The sequence below is a fragment of the Mauremys mutica genome, chromosome 18, assembly GCF_020497125.1.
Source record: "Mauremys mutica isolate MM-2020 ecotype Southern chromosome 18, ASM2049712v1, whole genome shotgun sequence".
Classification (NCBI taxonomy): domain Eukaryota; kingdom Metazoa; phylum Chordata; order Testudines; family Geoemydidae; genus Mauremys; species Mauremys mutica.
In genome coordinates this window covers 27766730-27788412 of record NC_059089.1, presented here as the reverse complement: position 1 = coordinate 27788412, position 21683 = coordinate 27766730, and the positions used below count along the sequence as shown (strand labels likewise).

General features: G+C 46.2%; 1 protein-coding gene across 4 annotated transcripts in view; it reads right to left on the bottom strand.

The window, feature by feature from the left end:
- Window positions 1–9282: 9282 nt before the first annotated feature.
- Window positions 9283–21683, bottom strand: part of PBX3 (PBX homeobox 3) — a 158443-nt gene continuing 146042 nt past the window's right edge. For 3 of the 4 annotated variants that reach the window (XM_044992868.1, XM_044992870.1, XM_044992867.1), the window contains exons 6-9: window positions 15853–16018; window positions 13870–13982; window positions 12998–13087; window positions 9283–9887 (exon numbers count right to left, since the gene is read on the bottom strand). In XM_044992868.1, coding sequence (XP_044848803.1) covers window positions 9795–9887; window positions 12998–13087; window positions 13870–13982; window positions 15853–16018 — 462 coding nt within the window. In that variant the 3' untranslated portion in view covers window positions 9283–9794. The remainder of the gene's footprint in view (window positions 9888–12997; window positions 13088–13869; window positions 13983–15852; window positions 16019–21683) is intronic. The other variant, XM_044992869.1, reaches the window with a different exon arrangement.

Genomic DNA, 21683 nt, shown 5'->3' with positions numbered 1-21683 from the left:
CCTTTGATACAGATTTGGGGACTTATCACCTAGTAGCACTCTGATATGCTTGAACTTTTTTTTTCCCTGCTGCTGCTGCTGGAGGCAAGAATGAGGCTACAAATGGCATTTGCTTCAGAACCTGCTCACAGATGAAACTGGGGATTTAGCAACAACTGAAACAAGGATGTGAGGGAAACTTTGAAGAAAAGTTTCTATTTGTTGCACAAGTAGAATTTCTATGGCTGGGGAGAGGGAGCGACTGGCAATAAGACTCAGTGTTAAATCATAGAAACATACGGCTGGAAGGGACCGCAAGAACTCAAGTCCAGCCTGCAGCTGAGGCAGGACCAAGTAAACCTAGACCACCATTGTCTGACCTTCGTTGAAACCCCCAGTGAAGAGGATCCCACAACCTCACCTGGAAGCCTGTTCCAGATTTTAACTACACTTATAGTTAGAAAGTTTTTCCTAATATCTAATTTAAATCTCCCTTGCTGCTGATTAAGACCATTGCTTCATTGTACTTGGAGAGCAATTGATCACTGTCCTGCCATAAGGAATAGAATCTTGAGTTTTCAGACATGGAAACTAGCAGAGTCTGACTGTCTTGGGGGCCAGAAAGGCACATTAAGTAGCTGGCCATCCGAACCCCCTGATCTGAAAGGTATTTGTTTGTACCCTAAGGATCAAACCCTCCCGTCCGAGGCCTTTAAACTAGGAGTCACAAAGGCCAGAATTTGCACTGTTCCTTGCGAGTACGTGCATTGCAAACATCCTTTCGAGGGCTTCAACCAGCTCCCTCTCACAACCAATCTGCAGCTGAAATGAATAAATACTGCTTTGCATGTAGGCACAGAGAAATGCCCACCAACATCAGCCATCCTGTAGCCACTCCAAGCTCACTCTCCCAACAGCATAGCTTTCCCTTAGGGTGGCCAGATGTCCTGATTTGGGGGACTTTGTCTTATATAGGCTCCTATTACCCCCAATCCCCATCCTGATTTTTTACACCTGCTGTCTGGTCACCCTGCTTTCCCTAGAGGTGGCCCAGAGGAGTGCCTGGTCCCTTGTGTAGGCCGCATTGTGAAAACAGGCTCAGCCACTCACAGCAGTGCCGCCCCGCAGAGACGTTCTGGAGGTGGTGCCTTGCATTGACTAGTGCTGGGATACGTGTCCTTTTGGCACCAGCTCCCAGAGGTGGCTAGTGACCTGCCTCTGTGCTCTGAACACAAGCTGAAGGCTCATCTCTCTTGTACAGGATGGAATTATAGCTATACAGATCTCATTCCAGTGGCTGTTTGTTTATGAGCTGGAAACACCATATCTAAACGCTGTATGGGCTTTCCCCTGCCTTCTCTCACCCACCAGCACACACTGAGTGCCGTAGCAGCCGCTGTGACATTTGTAGCTTTGCTGTTGCAGAGACATTCAGCTGATGAGCTTGTCCCACAATCTCACACTGCCCCTCCCATTCTTTCTCAGTGTTCTCTGACCAGCTGGCACAACCTCTGGCTCCCCCCTGGCTCCCCGCCGCACATCTGGGCTGAGTCAGGTGTGACCAGTAGGAAAATCAAAACAGAAAATGTGGGGAAAGCATAAAACTGTATTTCAGGTCAAAATAAATCCCCTGCTGGCTGTCGCACTGGGTCGTTCATTAATTAACTCTGAAAATGAACACCCTCACTTTAACAAGATGGCACCGCAGCTGCCACAAGCTCGCCAGCCTGCTGTCCTGGCACTGCCAAGCCAGCTCCAGCCAGCTGCACGGCACACAGGGCCTTGACTGGGGACGCCAGAGCATGGCCCAGGGGCAAAGCCCTCAGCACCGCAGAGGAAATGGGCCCACCCCCAGGGTGCACCCTCTGTGTGTTCTGAGCTGGGGGGCACCAGTGGGAAATCCAGTGCCCTGAGGAAGAGAGAAAAGAAAATCTGTTTCTAACGGCACAAGAAAAGCTCGAGTTAAACTGGACACCTCCCCGCAACCCCCCGTGTGTGCTGGGGGCTCTCCTCCAGCAGAGGAAGAACATGAACCAAGCAGTGTTAATTCACTCCCCAGCCCACCATCACTCCTGGCAATAAGGACAAGGTGCTGTGTGAGGCCTGGGGATTTGTCTTCTGCAGCTGACACTTCCCTTCGGGCTTGCGCTTGCTGTAGGTGCACAGAAAACCGCGTGCACTGTGCTGTGGATTAGGTGGGAAGGACGATAGGCTTCAGTGCCAGCAATGAGTGTCTGGAGCTAAGGTTCAGAGAACTTAGGGGAGCTACATCTTCCATACAGCAGCGCTATTCACCAGCCCCAGCTACGCACAGCACCCTTGGAAGGCACCCACTCTAGTCCTGCAGGGAGCTCAGCTCGCCGTCTCCTGCAGCAGAGTGAGACCAAAGAGTTCCCTGCCGAGCAAGGCAGGGTAACGGCAGCCCTCTGGCTAGAGACGCTCCAGGGTTACATGCCCTGTCCTTGGGGCTCTGCTAGAGCCCACTGCAGATTCAGGCTACGCTCCCTGCCCCCATTCCAGGCGAGCTCTGCTGAATGCGTCACTTTTCATCTGCCTCTAGCGCTCGACCGGAGCCCCCTACAGCCCTGTCTCTAGCGCGCTCGACGGGAGCTCCCGACAGCCCTGCCTCTAGCGCGCTCGACGGGAGCTCCCGACAGCCCTGTCTCTAGCGCGCTCGACGGGAGCTCCCGACAGCCCTGCCTCTAGCGCGCTCGACCGGAGCCCCCTACAGCCCTGCCTCTAGCGCGCTCGACCGGAGCCCCCTACAGCCCTGCCTCTAGCGCGCTCGACCGGAGCCCCCTACAGCCCTGTCTCTAGCGCGCTCGACGGGAGCTCCCGACAGGCCTGTCTCTAGTGCGCTCGACAGGAGCCCCCTACAGCCCTGTCTCTAGCGCGCTCGACGGGAGCTCCCGACAGCCCTGCCTCTAGCGCGCTCGACGGGAGCGCCCGACAGCCCTGCCTCTAGCGCGCTCGACGGGAGCCCCCGACAGCCCTGCCTCTAGCGCGCTCGACCGGAGCCCCCTACAGCCCTGCCTCTAGCGTGCTCGACGGGAGCCCCCTACAGCCCTGTCTCTAGCGCGCTCGACGGGAGCCCCCTACAGCCCTGGCTCTAGCGCGCTCGACGGGAGCTCCCGACAGCCCTGCCTCTAGCGCGCTCGACGGGAGCCCCCTACAGCCCTGTCTCTAGCGCGCTCGACGGGAGCTCCCGACAGCCCTGCCTCTAGCGCGCTCGACCGGAGCCCCCTACAGCCCTGCCTCTAGCGCGCTCGACGGGAGCTCCCGACAGCCCTGCCTCTAGCGCGCTCGACGGGAGCTCCCGACAGCCCTGCCTCTAGCGCGCTCGACGGGAGCTCCCGACAGCCCTGCCTCTAGCGCGCTCGACGGGAGCTCCCGACAGCCCTGCCTCTAGCGTGCTCGACCGGAGCCCCCTACAGCCCTGCCTCTAGCGCGCTCGACCGGAGCCCCCTACAGCCCTGTCTCTAGCGCGCTCGACCGGAGCCCCCTACAGCCCTGTCTCTAGCGCGCTCGACGGGAGCTCCCGACAGGCCTGTCTCTAGCGTGCTCGACGGGAGCTCCCGACAGCCCTGCCTCTAGCGCGCTCGACGGGAGCTCCTGACAGCCCTGTCTCTAGCGCGCTCGACGGGAGCTCCTGACAGCCCTGTCTCTAGCACTCGACGGGAGCTCCCGACAGCCCTGCCTCTAGCGTGCTCAACCGGAGCCCCCTACAGCCCTGCCTCTAGCGCGCTCGACGGGAGCTCCCGACAGGCCTGTCTCTAGCGTGCTCGACGGGAGCTCCCGACAGCCCTGCCTCTAGCGCGCTCGACGGGAGCTCCTGACAGGCCTGTCTCTAGCGTGCTCGACGGGAGCTCCCGACAGCCCTGCCTCTAGCGCGCTCGACGGGAGCTCCCGACAGCCCTGCCTCTAGCGCGCTCGACGGGAGCTCCTGACAGCCCTGTCTCTAGCACTCGACGGGAGCCCCCGACAGCCCTGTCTCTAGCACTCGACGGGAGCCCCCACAGCCCTGTCTCTAGCACTCGACGGGAGCCCCCGACAGGCCTGTCTCTAGCGCGCTCGACGGGAGCCCCCGACAGCCCTGTCTCTAGCGCGCGCTCGACGGGAGCCCCCGACAGGCCTGTCTCTAGCACTCGACGGGAGCCCCCGACAGGCCTGTCTCTAGCACTCGATGGGAGCCCCCGACAGGCCTGTCTCTAGCGCGCGCTTGACGGGAGCCCCCGACAGGCCTGTCTCTAGCACTCGACGGGAGCCCCCGACAGCCCTGTCTCTAGCGCGCTCGACGGGAGCTCCCGACAGCCCTGTCTCTAGCGCGCTCGACGGGAGCCCCCGACAGCCCTGTCTCTAGCGCGCTCGACGGGAGCCCCCGACAGGCCTGTCTCTAGCACTCGACGGGAGCCCCCGACAGGCCTGTCTCTAGCGTGCGATCGATGGGAGCTCCTGTCTGGCCTAAGACTTCTTGTCCAACCCCCTAATTTGCAGAGTACCAGAGGGGTAGCCGTGTCACTGAACTGGCCAGTGGGCCCTGAGCAGTAGCTGTTGCCTTACTATTCCAGTCACTTTGCAAGCCAGCAGCATCTTTCCTCTGTAGCATGTCACATGCTTAGTTAGGGGCCAGGAACGAGTTTACATTACAGAGCTCTGACGAGCCAAATTGGTGGAGAATATAAAACTTGCTGTAAAAATTAGGCACTGGCTGCTCAGTATGCAGCACCCATTGTCCCCAAGCAAAAAGCACAGGCAACCTTACTTCAGCAGCACTGCCATCCAACCCCTGGCTCTGCCCCTGAAAGTCAGCCACAGCACACAGACCCACCAGCTCATCCTCAGCCACCTGCGAAAGGCTAACGGGATGGGAATCCTGATATGATACGGTAATATAATATATTATTAGACTAATAAAATACTAATATGATACCGGAATGGGAAGCATATCATAACTCCTCTGTGGCTAATACAATGCAAGCAATAAATCACTCCCAGGGCTTATCCTTAACAATTGTATCTGTGCTTTGTGTGTCATGCGGATAACTCTGAGCTAAGGGTTCACTTTTCTTCACAGTCCATATGGCAGTGACATTAAAGCTAATGAAATAAAATAAAATTTGCCAATCTTTGACGAATTCCAGTCTTTAAAAAGATGTATTTTTATTAACACAAACTGAAACCATTTCCTGTTAGTTGGAGTTATTTGTATCAAGGTGGCAATACATGGCATAGATATTGGCATCAGCATCTTAGAGCTGACGCTCCCATGTTGCAATTGCAAGACACATCAATTCAGGGTAATGGTGTGAATTTCAGCCCTGGCATGTTTAATGCCATCACTGGAGCCGTGTGGCTTTTAAATAGTAGTTAGTCTCCAGCAGTTTAATGCTCAAGTTCACAGTGTCTGCAGCACTGGGCCAGTCCCATGTTTCCTCCTTGCCGGACTCCCGCAGGTTCCCTGCCTCGGCCCTTTCTGGACAGAGCATCCCTCACTGTAGCTGAGGTCAGAGACACAGTGAGCTGTGGGCCGGGAGTTTGAGGTCTAAATAGCCGAAGCAGAAAAATCATTTGCTGCTTTGATTTTGGCACATAAATGTTTGTTGTGTTTTCCTTCCTGCTGTATGTGGAAAGTCTGCAACTGCTACTCAAGGCACTCTCCAAGTCGTAAACACTGCGAGGAACACTTGAACTCTCTCTCTCCAAAAGCTAAGTAGCTTGTAAGAGGGCTCCATGTAAACGTTCTCAAACATTTCACACTGGCTGCTGGGGCCGCTTCACAAATCCTCGTATAAGACACTCAGGGCTCCTAAGCACTTTTTCAGTGCATGACCCTGGCCGTGCACTCTTCTTCCTCTTGTATGTTACCTGAGGAACCAGCATCAACCTTCAGGGACCTCCTCTGCTGGCGATCAGACTCCTGCTGCTCCTGCTCGTCCTCCAGAGGGTCTGAATGCAGGCTGGGCTTTCCAAAAGCACCTACGTGATTCAGCAGCTTGCACAGTGTGGCCTGTTGGATAAGCACAGGACTAGCATTGAGCATACCTAGGCTAGTTCAGACTCTGCCCCCACGATTGCTGCGCGACCTTGGGCAAGTCACTGCCCTGCTATGTGGCTCAGCTTCCCAATTTGCAAAATGGGGTTAATGATCCTGCTCTCCTTCTGCAACGTGCTTTGGGCTCAACTGGGGGGAAGTGCTGTGTAAGAGCCAGGAGGTTTAGTATTTGTATTAAGTTACATAGACCCCTTTGAAAAGCTCAGCCTGAGTGTCGCTCTGCAAGACCCCAGTACAAAGCAAATTGGCTTCAGCATGGTCATCGGAGGGGAATATCAGGGTTCGGGTGTGTCCATCTCCATCTCAAGACATGAGGGCCTGGTTCACATTACACTCGTGTCCCTTGTCAATGCCAGGACAGCACAAAGGGGCCCTCACGCGGGGAATGCGCATTAGCATTCCCAAGTGACGGCCACCAGGCACGGATGAGACAATACTCCAAACCCATTTTGGTCAGAATAACTATAATTACTATGGACAGGTAAGAACCTGGACAAATGGCCTTAAGATGTAACTGCTAAACAGCTCCACTTCTGGGGAGCAAAGGAAGCCCTTCCCCCCCCCACTCAGAGTACACGGTCCATAGGGCCCGAGAGGAGCCTCACTGCTGATCAGAAAACTCAGCTCCATTTACAGGACCAATGAGCTTTGGCCGAATTCTTACCAAAGTGATTATTACTGTTAGGCTTAGCCCAGCTCTTTCAGCATTTAGCTGCTAGGAAAAACACCAGACCATCCAAAGGCCTTAGTCTAATACTGGTCCTTTCAGGAAACCTTTCTGATGTGTGAGCAATCCTCAAGGATAACATTTGTATTATTTGCCATGTAACCACGTGGCTGTTCTCCAATATGAGAAAAGGCCGAATTGCACTTGTAATTCAAAGGACCCACAGCCTGAATGTTGTAAAGAAGCACTCTAATGATGCCCGATGGGCACAGGGCACGCAAGTGCGGCCCAAAGGTTGTTGATGGCCTTCCTATGAACCTCATCAGTATATGACAGGTTTTTGCCTGTGGCCAGCAACGATGTGATCAAGATGAGGGACGTCTGTGTGTTCGTTATGCTGCCTGAGCCTCCGCTGACACACTTTACATTTCAAATACTATTTCCACTGAGTTATAGCAGGAACACAAGAGTGCGTGGTGTTTGAGAGCTCCATTAGCACATGTATATTGTTTTGTTCTATTTCTTCAGCACACAGGAGGTCTTCTAAGGTCTACAGACCCCCTTGCTCCAACGCTGATTAATTGGTAACGAATGCTTTGCAGAGGACGGTATTTACTTATTTATTTAAATGAGCCCTCTGTAGCCAAAGCAGCAACTGTGATTTCTAAAACTGATGAAGATTGCACCAGTAATTGTGCATGTGTGATAAACAAACACAAAAGTTGTGTTGACTGATGCACACGGGTGTCTGGAACAATGAAGAAGATAAATTGTGTTCACTCTGTTTTGGAGAGGAAACAAAGATACGTCACAAAATTCCTTAGCACAGGGACTGTTGATAAGAAAAGCTGACCCACAAGCTAATTGAATCATGCAAATAATCATTTAGCTGCCAAATCAACACCTATGGGCACAAGCAGCTGACTGAAAAGTAAATATGATAGTCAACTATTTTACAGAGTTTGCATCTGCACTGCACCAATTTAGGATGAATAGTTGTGCTAGTTATGCCTTCTTTTGCCTAGATACACTCACTGAAATAGTAAGGTAGTTCTATTTATCAGAGATCATTTGGCGCAAGTGGTTAATGTTAATTTGATTTCCTGTGAGTCAATTTCCTTTGGATATAGTAAATAGGCTATTACCTATTATTGACCTTTACTTTATTAATAATTTTTTTGAAAGACTATATATATAAAAAACAAAACTGTTCATTTTAAGTCTTTATTATAAAGAAAAATATTTTTATAATCAAATTGCAGTTGTTAGCAGAGCTTATATTTTAAAAATTAATGCTAAATAAAGACCATAATTGAGAGTAAATAAGATGTTGCTTTTTAAAGTTAGTCTAAAAGATTTCCCCTTTCATGATCCTCGATTTGAACTGCCTGTTCCAGAACAGAGCAATGTAGGAATAAAGCCCAGAGATGAAATGGTAAGTCTCTGGTTATGAAATCTTTGACTAAAAAGATGTGGCTATCTATCAGAATGTACGATACCTAGAATTTCAACTATCCTTCAGGCAAGAGTGCACCACTAGCTATTTGTATTTAAGAAATGCTGGACTCCCGCTTTATGAACACTCCTCCGTACATCTCTGACTTTATCTTTGCTGGCTGACTCAAACTGAGCAGGAAGAAATTACATCAACATTTGATCATGAAAGCAAAAAGTTTATTCATGTTTGAAACTACATATAACTACCACGAGGAAGACTTTTCAATCCAGGGTGTAATCCAGTTAGAAAGTAACACGAAACGTTTTAATACATTAGAATCACTGCCACAAATTATTTTCATGACTCAATCAGTTTCAGAATCGCATACAATACAAAAGAGAGAAAGAAAGGGCCCCCTGTTATACAGGGCGAAATATACAGTACTGAATACTGAAATCTGTATGCATTACAATTAGTTGTTGTTTTTTGCGTGGATTAGTAACAAGATGAAGAACATTCAAAATGTTTCTCAGTATTTACAACAGTTTTACTGTTTTGTGTTAAACCTAAGACCCAATGTTTCCACTTTAGCTTTTTTAAAAGTTGCAAATGCAACCCCGATTTTTTTTTTAAAAGATTACAATGTACATTACATTTCATGAGGGGAAACGAAGAGTTAATTACAAGATGCAAAAAGATAAGAAAGAGACAAACTACAGCGTGAGTATTGTTCAGAGGTAGTAAGTGAGCACTCTAAGCTACAGAACATGTTGAAATTCTATTGGTTTGTATGAGTTCGCATGAGGTAATAAAGCTGTGTTTTGATTGGTGAGATGTATAAATACTCTTTTGCTACACTATATACAACACTCCATACAATGGTGCCTTCCTTGTTTTTGTTGTTGTTACCAAGAGGACGTAGCAAGTCTTGGCAAATCCATGTGCAGCACCTAGCTCGTACTGTAAAACCCCAGATCTTGGCTTCCACAAAATTAAGCAGCAAGTATCTTCATCTCTTAGAACAATTTATGTCCATTATTGAAATACAGAGAGTAGATGCTGGTGCTCCCAGTTTCCAATCTAATTTATAAAACAATTGATCACAACAAAAATGTGACGAATAAGGATTCTTAAACACAACCATTGTTAACTGAAATAACTGAACAGCTCTTTTTATTCCAACTCTATAAGAGATATGAAAAGATTAAACACAATCAAAGTTTGTAATTCATTTAGGCTTTCCATGGAAATATGCAAGAAGTTAAATTTAGGTGGGGGTGTTTCTTTGTGTCAGCTCTTGCTATTGAGGTTAAGCATATACTGTACTTTTACCCTTAAGGCCAAGTAATTGGCAAGTGTTAGACCATCATTGTTAAAACAGCTGATAATAAATTATGATAAAATAGTTACAGGGCTATAAACAATGCTAAATCTTGGCCTAATTGGATAAAGTGCTTTTCAACATTGTGTGTTTTAAGTATAAATACAAATGATTATGATACCTTTAAAAAACAGATTTACCAATTTTCTAATAAGACAAGGTTTTACAGTAAAGCTGTAGGTGGTTGGCTACAAAAAAAATTCCTTTCTTTTTCTCCTGTTACTCTGAATGCGCTAATCAAGGCATCTCAGCTCAGGGAAAAAGTGTTGCTAGGAGATTAGTTAGAGGTATCAGAGTGCACACTTCCCGGCCCTTCTGTAGGGGAAGTCACAGAAGATGGAGTAGTTGCGTCCTGCCAGCCTCCATTAGCCTGAAAAGGGAAAAACAATTCAATTGATACAATTATACATATTAATTACATCACACCATAGACAATAATAGCCTGGTGAAGCTGATGGCCTGTTTCTTAAACTCCCTTTGGCTGCAGGATTTGGGAAAGCAGAGAAACAGAAAGGCACACAACAAGAGATATTAAACAACACACCCTGTAGAGGAAAGGAGATACTTTAAGCAAAGAGCAGGTTAGGAATTAGGAGCCTTTTACTGAGGTGATGTGGTAAGGACAACATTGGGATTTCTGTAAAAATCATTCATGCTTTAATGAAGGACATCAGAGGAGATTTCCCTGATAGTTGAAACTAAAGCTTCTCCCTCATTTTAGGCCTGAAAAAACTATATAGCTGCCCAGGAAATGGATGTTTGATCGTCATTTCAGTTCCAAACGTTCCAAATTCCTTTTCATGCAGGTCAGAGCCGTTCACTACCCAAGTTCTACTGGGGTAAATTCAGGCCTGAATTTCCTTCCAAATATGATCTCCCAGAGTAAAAATATACAGACAGGAGGGGGAAACACCCTCTCCAGATCCGTTTTCCAATTATCTATAAACGCAGCCCCTTTTTCGGATGCTGCGCCATGTCTCCACATGCCCCTGGCCCTCAGCGCATTAGACCTGCATCAGCAATAACAGTACTCAGAAACAAATTTGCCTTATGTCTTGGCCTATAGAGGCAATTGCTGAAATCAATGTCTGATCAAATTTCTGCTGTGGCAGACAGCTTGTCGCTACATATTTTTATGTCAGTCAGGAAGAGGGAGGCGCAGGCCTCGTGAGTTGGGGAACGCTGAGTGGAAGTGACGGGGCAGGCCGGCTTGGCACAGCAAGAGGGAGCCATGCAGCCTCGCAGTGCTCGCGGCCCAGACTAGCCTTTGCAGGAATTCTTCCCCAAACAAAGTGCCAGCAACGAAGGAAAGGTTAGCGTATGCTAATTTATTGATGACGTGGTTCGTTACCAAAACAATCAGCCAGCACTCTCCAGTCACTTAGCTAGAACCTATGGCTTTAGCCAGTCAATGATATACACTCTGAAATGTTGACACACAAAAAAGAAGTAGAGGTTGATGAATTCCACGTAGTGCTCTCCTTGCCAGCCCAGGTAATGTGAAATCTGCAGGTTTTTCACCCCGTTTCTAATAACCAGCCCTTAAGAATTCCCTACCATTCAGCATATTGCTGGATTTTACATATAAAGCTCTTCCATCATCCACACAAAAAAATGCTTTATGGTTCAAATGAGGAGAGAGAGAACAATAAATAAGTATCCCCTATGACGATGAACAACAACAAAGAGAGAACCTCTCATAATGACAAACTCAAGGGTTGGGGCGTTTTCGTAAAAAATATGGAAATACTAACTTGCAATCACATTTGAGCTCAAACTCTAACACATGATTTAAAATATTTCAACAGCTCAGCTATGGATTCTGAATGTGCAAAATGTTGTTCTGAATGCAGAGGTACCATAGCTGCCTTATTTTTTTTTTAAAGATACGAAAATCTACTTAGAGAAAGAAAAACTCTTGTGCAGATACGAGTCTAAAGATATTCCATCTGAAGTAAACATCATTCCTCTTTTATCCAAATTTATAAACAACAAATGTACAATATTTTTACTCAGCTTGGCAGCTGGAGAAGAGGTTGTCAGCAAGCATTCTTTTTTTCAAATAAATTAATCCTTACTCTGGTGGTTTGAGATTATGCACTGTATTATACAACAGCGCCTTATCAGGCCTCATCAGCGAAGATGGAATTCATGTCTGTAAAATGCTGCAGGCAATCACAGTTTCATATTTTATCATGTTGATAAGGATATCGCAAATTCTCTGAAGCATTTCAAAACACTTAAATGAAAAAGGAGAAATGCAACTAAAAGGCTTTTTATATGGTTTGTTGTGGGTTATTATGAGTTATTTATAAACCCAAAAAGAAAAATTTGACATTTCAAATGTAAAAGATTTGAGTATTTAATGGTACTTTTTTCCCTTTACAATTGAACGTCTTCAATCACATTTTAAATCATTAATATTTACTCTTACAGCAAGCGGAAACCCTAAAAAAGGGGGAAATCTCCAGTTCTCCCCCTAGCTGCAGTATTTCACATTTTGTTTCTCTATTCTTTCCTGCAGGCTCTCTGATCCTGCTCACCAGCCCATAGGCTAATCTACAGTTATTCCCAACAATGGGTGGTGTTAAGTGAGGAGGTGAGCATGGGAAGGGGAGAGATGCGAATTAGCTCCCTGGTATTTTAACATCTTTGAGGGCGATGGAAAATGCCAGACTCCTCTTCAGATTGTTTTTGTTTTTTAAAATTTCATTTAAAAAATCTAAACAAATAAATAACAATGAAGCCAGGGTGAATGAAGCATGTTGGAAATGCAAAGATGAAATGATTTCCAGTGGAGTCTCCACTGAGATGGGGAGATTCCTCTTGAGTTGTCTTTATCCATGCATCTGTCTGGGTGGGGTATGAGGTATCTGCATTTTTGCATAGGCACAGTGTGCCAATCACAGGGTCCAATCTAGAAAGGTGCTGAGCACCCTTAGTTCCCACTGATTTCAGTGGGCATTTACGGCACTCAGCACCTCCCAGGATCAGGTCCATAGTCTCTAGATTTACCATCATGTGCTCACTACTTTCTAGTACCAAGGCTAAATATTCTTCTGGATCCCCCAAAGGACGGGGGGGGGGGGGCGGGGAATAACACCTTGAAATGGCTACAAGTATATTAAAGCAACATTCCGAGATCTGATGGCCGGCAGTAACAAATTACAGATCATGGCCTTCTCGAGTCTCCAGGGGAGAGGGCACCTTCTACAAGCATGAAAACAGGCAGAGAAGTCACATACTTTTAATTTGTATCTCATCTACAAAATACAAAATTGCAAACTGCCTATGCTCCTCAGAATCTTCTCTCATCTCACTAAGACAAGTAGCTATGCAAAGGGCTGTTTGCCCCCACCCCACCCCAAATATGCAGTATAAAAAAGCTATTGCAAGAGTAATTAATGCGTGTATTAATGACTGCATTTACCTGACACTGTGCCTATGGCTCTCCAAACTACTGTTCCCAAGGGTACTCACATTTAAATTATGTGGACTGTACAGTGAACCTCCTCCCAAGGCATCACTGTATCCTCCCGTCTGATTGATAACATGACGCAGGGTATCCACCTTTAAGTAAGAGGAAACAAAATTCATCATTCCACATCCATTAAAACATCATCACTTTCAATAGGCAACATTTTGAATGATGTGCGCCAAAAGGGTTTAGCATCTTCTACGAAAGACAAATTTATCCATCAAGAATGACTGGCAGAATTTCAACAAATCCTTACATGTTAAAACCCATACATCTTTGTTTCTCACACCAGCCAAACAATAACCTCCTCATAGCAATGCATCCGGTAAGTCCATCTTAAGTGCCTGCAGCAAACTGGTGTATATATCTATACATATGTATGTGTCTGCACGTATGTAAGTATATGTATAGACATATATACTGTGAATAAAATATGGAGTTAGCTCTGTCTGAATGGATTGGAACCGCACTTGAGAATGAAACATTCTTTGATAGCTCAGTTAGATACGTTCTGACATTTTTTAAAAAAAGGCCTTTATCCCAAAAATGAAACAAAGACATGTTTAAAAAAAATAAAAAGGCAAATTGGTAGAATTTACAGAATCTATGAAAGTCAGATGCACCCAGTCCCACTCCATGAGCTCAAGCCAGAGCCGAATGCATTCACAAAGCTTAAAGTTTCAATCAGAAAAAAATCACTCTCTTTCCTTTATTTGTTATATTCAATGCTAGGAGAATAATAGGCCACATTTAGGAATATGTAGCCTCAATTCTGCAGTGAGGCACAGAACATTTACTAGAGCCAGAGTAAGGTGGAATTTTTAGCCCAAACCCTACCCTGCTAGAAAGGCCCTAGTTGGGGCATTTCTCCTACCTGTGATTGCACATTGGCTCCGACTTGGGACCCCTGGTAAGAATCCCCATTCAGACTCTGCATGTTCATGAACATGTCCCCAGAATTTGGGAGGTTAAAAGAACCAGAAGAACCTGGAAAGGAAAGAGTTAAGTAGCTGAATAACAGAGAGCTACAAATATATAACCCCAAAGCCCTCAAGGCAGGGGAAGATGAAGAAGAAAAGGAAACAAGGAGGAAAGATAGTGCATAACAGAGAATACGTTTCATGACCTAAAACAAAGGCAAATTCCCAATGACACACAGCTAGACTGTGAGGCACATGGCTAAGGATACTGTTTGGCAGCCATTGCACCTGTGAGAAGCACTTTGGATGGAGATTCCTAGGCACAAACCGAATCAAGCAGCAAGATCAAGGCCTCTTCCTACACTCTGTGCCCATGAGCTCCTTTTTCAACCCCATTGCTACCACTCTGTCCCATCACATTAACTGCCCTGGTAGACAATTGCCCTGGGCGGTACAGAAAGGCAGCACAACCCGAAGTCTAGCTCTCCATATGGAAGAGCAACTCACAGTACAGGAGGATGTATTTAAACAGAGGGCTTTTCTCCGTGGAATTCTTTACCAGTAGGTGCTACTGCTAAATTCTCTGAGGAAAAAAACTTATTCTGAGTGTGTGTTTAATGTCTCCTTGGGAAGAACATGGCTGGTAATTGCCTATTATGTTGATTTTTGTCATCAAAGTAAGAAAATCTTTTCCCCCTACTTACTCACTTTCTTTCCACAGAGAATATCTCCATAGTACATTTTTAAAACATTCTCTACAGTTAAGTTACAGCAAAACTTTAGCTGTAAATAAGAATCAGTCGTCACTATTTTGGTGGAGAGCTTTGCTTTCTGGCCCCCAAGAGAACTCCTTCCCCTTATGGGCTCCTAGCTCAGTGCTTATCTCTACAACTGTGGTTCTCAGCAAGGGCTACACATACCCCTGGGGGTACGCAGAGGTCTTCCAGGGGGTACATCAACTCATCTAGAGATTTGACTAGTTTTACAACTGGCTACATAAAAAGCACTAGCCAAGTTAGGAAAGGCTAAAATTTCATACAGCCAATGACTTGTTTGTACTGCTCTATGTACTATACACTGAAATGTAAGTACAATAGTTATATTCTAATTGATTTATTTTATTATTATATGGTAAAAATGAGAGTCAGCCATTTTTCAGCAACAGTGTGGCTGGGACACTTGTATTTTAATGTCTGATTTTGTAAGCGAGTCGTTTTTAAGTGAGGGGAAACTTGGGGGTACGCAAGACATATCGGAGCCCTGAAAGGGGTACAGTCGTCTGGAGAGGTTGAGAACGACTGCTCTACAATATGCAGACAACACATTAGTAAGAAATTTCTAAAAGACTGTAAATGAACAGGTGATAATGGAACGCTAAAACAAACATCTACCTCAGATATGTTTTATATACAATATTAATTCATTTCAAGCAGCCCAGCAGTTAAAGTCCAATTAGTGTACAGCAGAATGTAAATATTCCCCTCTACACCATTTCATTCGTCACTCAACATTTCAAGCCTTCAACACTGTGTTGAATAGCCATGGAGCTCTGCCTGACTTCTTCTTTAATTGGGGGAGAAAACACTGCTGAAACAGCTACAGGAAAAGGAAACTGCCAAAAAGCTGACCCTGGCAGTGACACGTTCATTTTGTGGATTAAGACTGGGGTTCTCAAAAGCACTCAGCATTAACCTGACTCCATTCCCACTGAAGTCAACTGGCATTCTACCACTGAAGTTAATGGGGCGGTTAAACCAACACCCAACATTTCTTAGAAATCCCACTCTACATTCTTACATGATGCCATGGCTAAGTCTGGCTGAGGAATACTGCAACATTCTGAACCAAACCGAATTCACTGCAAATCCTTCCCACTTGGCTTTTCAGGATGCTTTCATTTACTGGGCTGGGTGAATGAAAAAGCTCCTGGTACGTACCAGAGTTTGGTGTGGTGGGGGAGTTTGTCTGGTTATTCTGGACAGCTGCTGCCACGGCGTGTGCTGCAGTCACAGCTGTTTTTGCAGCATAAAGATTGGCTTCTTCCTGAAACTTCCCAATATTCTTCTTGTACCTGATTCTCTTATTGCCAAACCAGTTGGATACCTATTGGTTGGGAGGAGAAAAAGGGAAAAATAGTCAAGCCTCTGATAGCGTTCGGCAGGAAGAGGTGTGATCGCTTCCAAATGTCAAGTTTGGGTCCATCAAATACACAATCCCCAGCCTTCAATCTAATATCCGCTGGGTACTTAGACTAATTAAGCAATAATCAAGGATCAGTTGAATATTATTATAGATATGAGCATGACATGGTCTCTTGGCAAAACTAATACACAAGGGGTTACTCTTATGACAACATGCATCTTGGAGTTTTCTGTACAGTTAGCATGGTTTTGCCTACTGTTAATAACAAGGCATTTGTCAAGCAAATGAACACTAGAACCCAAAACCACTGAAGGGAGGTAAAGGTAACATTTGATTAAGTGAAAGACAGAGAGAGCTGGAAACGAATGCAATTGTTCTTTATTTTTGGGCTGGAACAACCTTGGCAGCCCTACAGTTGGAATCATGTTTGGTCTGCTGAAAATGAAAGGAACAATATAAATCAATAATGGATGAAAAGTTGCTTTGTCATCTCCCTTTGAAGATACTGCATGGATACCAAGATGGCTGATAAGACTCTAACTATTAACCCATGCAAAGGCCATGGCTGGAGCAGATTAAACAAAGCGACTGAGAAATCATACAAACATTTCTAATTTCTGCCTTAGAATAAAGTTCTTAATTAATAATCACAGTTCATTACATATGCAGCATACAGTGCCATCAAGAAAATGCCTTGTTCCATGAACAAAGCTATTTGCACTGTATTCATGCCAAGACACTCTGCAATGTAATTCTAAAAGGAAATAGGTCCCTAACAATGCAACTCTGAAGTTTACAAGATCATATGACAGTAGCTGACGTGAACACTGCCATGTTCACTTCGAACATTCAACGTCTGGACTTCGCCCCCTTGTACTCATAGGGCTCGCTGCATGTCCTTTGTTTAGTTATGAAAAGATTATTGCAACTTCATAGTCACAGATAAACAACAGTTATCACTGTCTGATGATTTTAAAACATATTCAAAAACTCAATTTCTCAGATGATCATTACTTTACGACACTAGCGCCTAGAGGGCTGGAATAGAATCAGGGCCCCATTGTCCTGCACTTTGTACAAACTCATAGTAAGAGACAGCCCCTGCCCCAAGAGCTTATGCTCCAAATAGACGAGACAGGCAAAGGGTGGGAGTATTTATTACTATTGCCCCCACTGTACAGGTGGGAACTGAGGCACAGAGAAACTTCCCCCCAAGGGCACCCTGGGGCAAGCAGGGAATTGAACTAGGGTCTCTTGAGACCTAGTCTGCTACGTTAAGCACAAGCCCAAACTCCTGCCCTTCCCTTGGAGGGAAAGCCAGACTAGCAATAGCATGTGGAAATTTCACTCCTGGTCTTTGTCCACATCCAAGCCCCATCGGTAGTGACTGCAAGTCTGACTGCTGTTTGGAGGCCTATGCACAACAGAAAGATACTCAAAATCCAACCAGCTGAATTCACAGTCACCGGCACTCTCGTAAAGGAAGATATTCCCTACCCAGGGAATAAGAGTTTTTGTCCTATTAACAACGACTTTCAGAATACAACAGTTACCGATAAACAGAAATCTACCAATTTTCCATTTTTGGCCAAGGCCGAGTCTGTTTTAGAAGGTCTTTTCAGAGCAAACCCTGTAAGGACGGGGATGAAGTTACGTGACAAACACAGGGCCTCCTGGGTCAGGAAGGCTTGTTTGGTGGTCTCTGCTGTGTCCCTAGATGCATGCCTTCTCCTGCCTGCCTTTCCATGAATCATATGGGCTGCAGTGAGGGCTGTTTTTTATTTCCATTTGCTTGCAAGGGGCCCACTGTCCAACAGAGTCCAACACCCACTGAAATCAACATGAGTCTTTTAACTGACATCAATGGATCTTGGAGCAGTGCCTTAAACTTGTAATTCCTGTTCCCATGATGCCAGATATGGAGTCATGACCATCAGCTGATGCTGCGCTTGGTTTTGTTTGTTTGTTTTTAAATGACCATGTGGAACATCCCTTGACCCAGAGGAAATAATACCCTTCTGTACAGACACAGGAACCCTGCACAGCTCCTTCCCTCTCATAAAAAGAAACAGAAATCACCAGGAATTGTACGACTGCCTAGCACGCTGTCTGATATGGATACAAGAGACTACAGCTCTTGAATGCTATTCAATTTAAAATGACAACACATGTAACCAGCAGAACACAGCTGTATTGTATAGCTTGATAAGGTAACCTGGTTATACGGAGGAGATTTTAAAAATGCCAAAATTATATACCATACAGCGGGAATTTAAGATAATTAATGAAAAGCCTCCAGCTTTAAATGTAATAAGGAAAGTGTGCCTTATACTTTCTTTTCCCTGGACAATACTCCATTGTATTCTATATATTGCACTTAATATTACCTTGTCAGTCAGGGAAGCAATAATACATTAATGAAACCCAGCAAATAATTATTGTAGACAATCAGATTACAGCTTTATTAACAGTTTCATAATTGAGGAATCTCTGTACATCAACGGTATTGTCCGAGGATGTGTAAGAACCCTCTGTTTATGCACACCTCTGGACCAATCAAACAACAGCCATCACTAATAAAGGTTTATTTAATTCTCACAGTAAAATTTTAATATCACCAGCAGCCTGGGGAAGCCTCAGCGAGTGGATTTGCTTGACATCAGATCGTTTCCATTCTGCTAGTCCCAATACTTCTTAATCTTTAATATCAAGGCAATTAAAATTAATGGCCACTCATCCAAAGCCACTGTGGGCAGTGTTTCCTTGACATCAATTGTTTGATGGGATTACCTAGAGGTTAAACTAACAAGCAAGGTTTAATTGGAAGCAATGAAAGGAGCAGTGATCATACGTTATGTTTAACCTGCATACCACATCTAAATGAATATCTAAAAAATATTAAACTATTTCTCACGTTAAAATCTGTGCTCAACACTTGGGTTAGGGTTTCACCGGTCACCCCCGGAAAAGTCTGTTTCTGACACTAAGATCAGAATTCCTGTATATATCTCACCAAGCCCACCCATGGATTGTTTTAGAAAACCCTTCACCAAATAGATTTGCAGTTGAGCTGTAGTGGAGTCAGGCACTTGCAGGCTAGAGATGTTAATAACCCAACCTCTTGGCCACACAGGGACAAACAAACATGTGGACAGAACAAGGGAGGGTCCCGGGGGGTGAGCAAGTGAGCACATCAGCTCTGAGCGTGTCGATAATAGGGCCCTGCTCCCACTTGCCTCCAGCTGCTGTGATTTCATGGTCTCCAGGCAGGCCCTTGGTGGTGGCGGATGCCAGGGCTCTCTCGTAGCCGGCCAGGGCTCTCTCGTAGCCGGCCAGGGCTCTCTCGTAGCCGGCCAGGGCTCTCTCGTAGCCGGCTTCCTGGTGCTCGTGTTTGTCTGTGAGTTCTGTTATTCCCAGGGTTCACTTGGAGCTTGAGTACCTGCAGCTCCCGCGGAATCAGGGTTTGACTCTTCTCCCTCCAGCTCAGTGACTATCTGCCTCCTACCCCATGGGAAAGCACGTGCCACAGAGGCTGCACCCCTGCGTGGGGTCCCTCCTGGCTGCAGCTTTTCCTAGCACACCTGGGCTGCTTTCCAGCTCCCGCTGGAGCAGGGTCTGGATATAGGAGAGGTTGGAAAACACTGACCTGCAGCTGAACCCTTGGAGGCTGGTAGTAGGAGCAGCAGAGAGTGGGCACCACCAGAAATCTGGCAGGTGATCCCTGGAAGCAGAACTCCAGCACTGACCAAGAGAGAGCCCCCAGTGGCAGCATCAGTTGTCCACAGCACACTGCATAAAGTCAGGCCTGGCAGCAAGCTAGGGAAATCACAGCTACCTGGGGCTGCAGCACACCCCAGCGTGGGATCTGCTGTGACTCCACCTGGGTAGCCCCACACCAGGCTCTCACTGGAACCGTGGTGGTCAGCGGGTGGCAGGAGGCTTTGGAGTGGACACCCATGCAGCAGTTCACACCTCGCAGAGCTATAGTTTCAGGCAGTCTTCAGACTCAGGCAGACGTCTCTGCATCAGTTACCCTTGGTGTTTTCAAGCTTTTCTTTACAAACATGACGGCTAGAGCCTCTCTTCATTTTGTCACATGACATCTGAGATTCTAACATAATCACTTGACTCCTGGAGCTGGGGCCCTACTCGTGGGCATAAGGTAATAAAACAAGGTAATAATTGGAGAGATACCAATCTCCTAGAACTGGAAGGGACCTCGAAAGGTCATCGAGTCCAGCCCCTGCCTTCACTAGCAGGACCAATTTTTGCCCCAGATTCCTAAGTGGCCCCCTCAAGAGTAGCTATGCCTTAATACAGCCCTGACTGCAGTCTCATGCTCCCTGTCTCAGCCTGTTTGGAGGAGGGGGAGGCACTTTCAAAAAAGCAGCCACCTGCTACAGGAAACATTCATTCAAAGTTTGCTTGAAAGGCCTGACAGTGACTCATGGACAAACATGTCAGTGGATATTAGGAACAGAGGAAAGTTTGAGCACTTTGGATCTGTGCTGTGGTACCCGGGAATCACTGACCCAGGGAGGAGAATCCCATGACATGTATGAAATTGTTTCCAGTAAGGGAATGAAGGTTTTCCTATCCAGTGAGACCATTAAAAATTCCCATTCACTGCTCCACGTGACACAAATGGCTTCCTTATCTCCCTGCACTCAGAACAGCGGATACTCCAATGCCACGTGAGGGTGTCTGTCCATACAGGTGGGCACCCAGTGCTGGAGGTGCCCGTGATACAGGGAGATCAGTAAACATTTCAGTTTAAGATGAGAGAACCTCTCGGCTGAGCAGGTGGGTGAACCCTGTCCTCTGTTCCCCCTCCACAGGGGACAATGTGAGGGGGGGCTGCAGACCTGCCCTCCCCTCCATGCCTGGTAAAGTTGTGTGGCCAGCCAGATTGTGCACCAGACTGGTATTCAGGAGACCTGCGTTCTAGTTTTGCCTGTGCCATTGGCCTGCTGCGTGACTGGGCAGGTCATTTCCCCTCTGTGCCTCTCAGTTTCACCATCTCAAAAATGGGGATAATGGCGCCGGACTCCTCTGGAATCTGCAGCTGTAGGGCCAGATGATATTATTAGAGAATGAAGTAATCATGAAGAAACACCAAGCTCTGAAGCAGAGGATGTGCTTCTCAAATGGTGAGCTCTCGAGACCTGGCTGAGGGCCAGCAGAGAAGTGATACAAACCAAAAACAAATGTTCTCAGGCTGGGGTGCCCGGGTGGCTAGTGAAGCAGCAGGTTGGGAACCTAGCACCTCCTGGCTCTCCAGACTTTGCAGTTTCCCAAACTGTTGCAAGTTGTCTCAAACATAAGCTACTTAGCAGCACATTTTTCATTAAAACAAACTCTCTCTTCACATAAAAAAAAACAATGAACATTTTTCTCCTCCTGATCACGGAAGGCCAATTAATTAAGTGGGCTTAATTGTATATTACATTTCAAACAATACTGTTGCACTTATTTATCATGTTAATTACAATGTTAAATAAAAAAGACAATAAATTATTACTTAAATCATCAAGATGCATAACTGCAGGGTTTGGTACAGCGTGGGCCTGCACATGCTATTTCCACAGGACAGGTCAGCGTTTGTTCTGTGAAAGAAGCAGCTGAC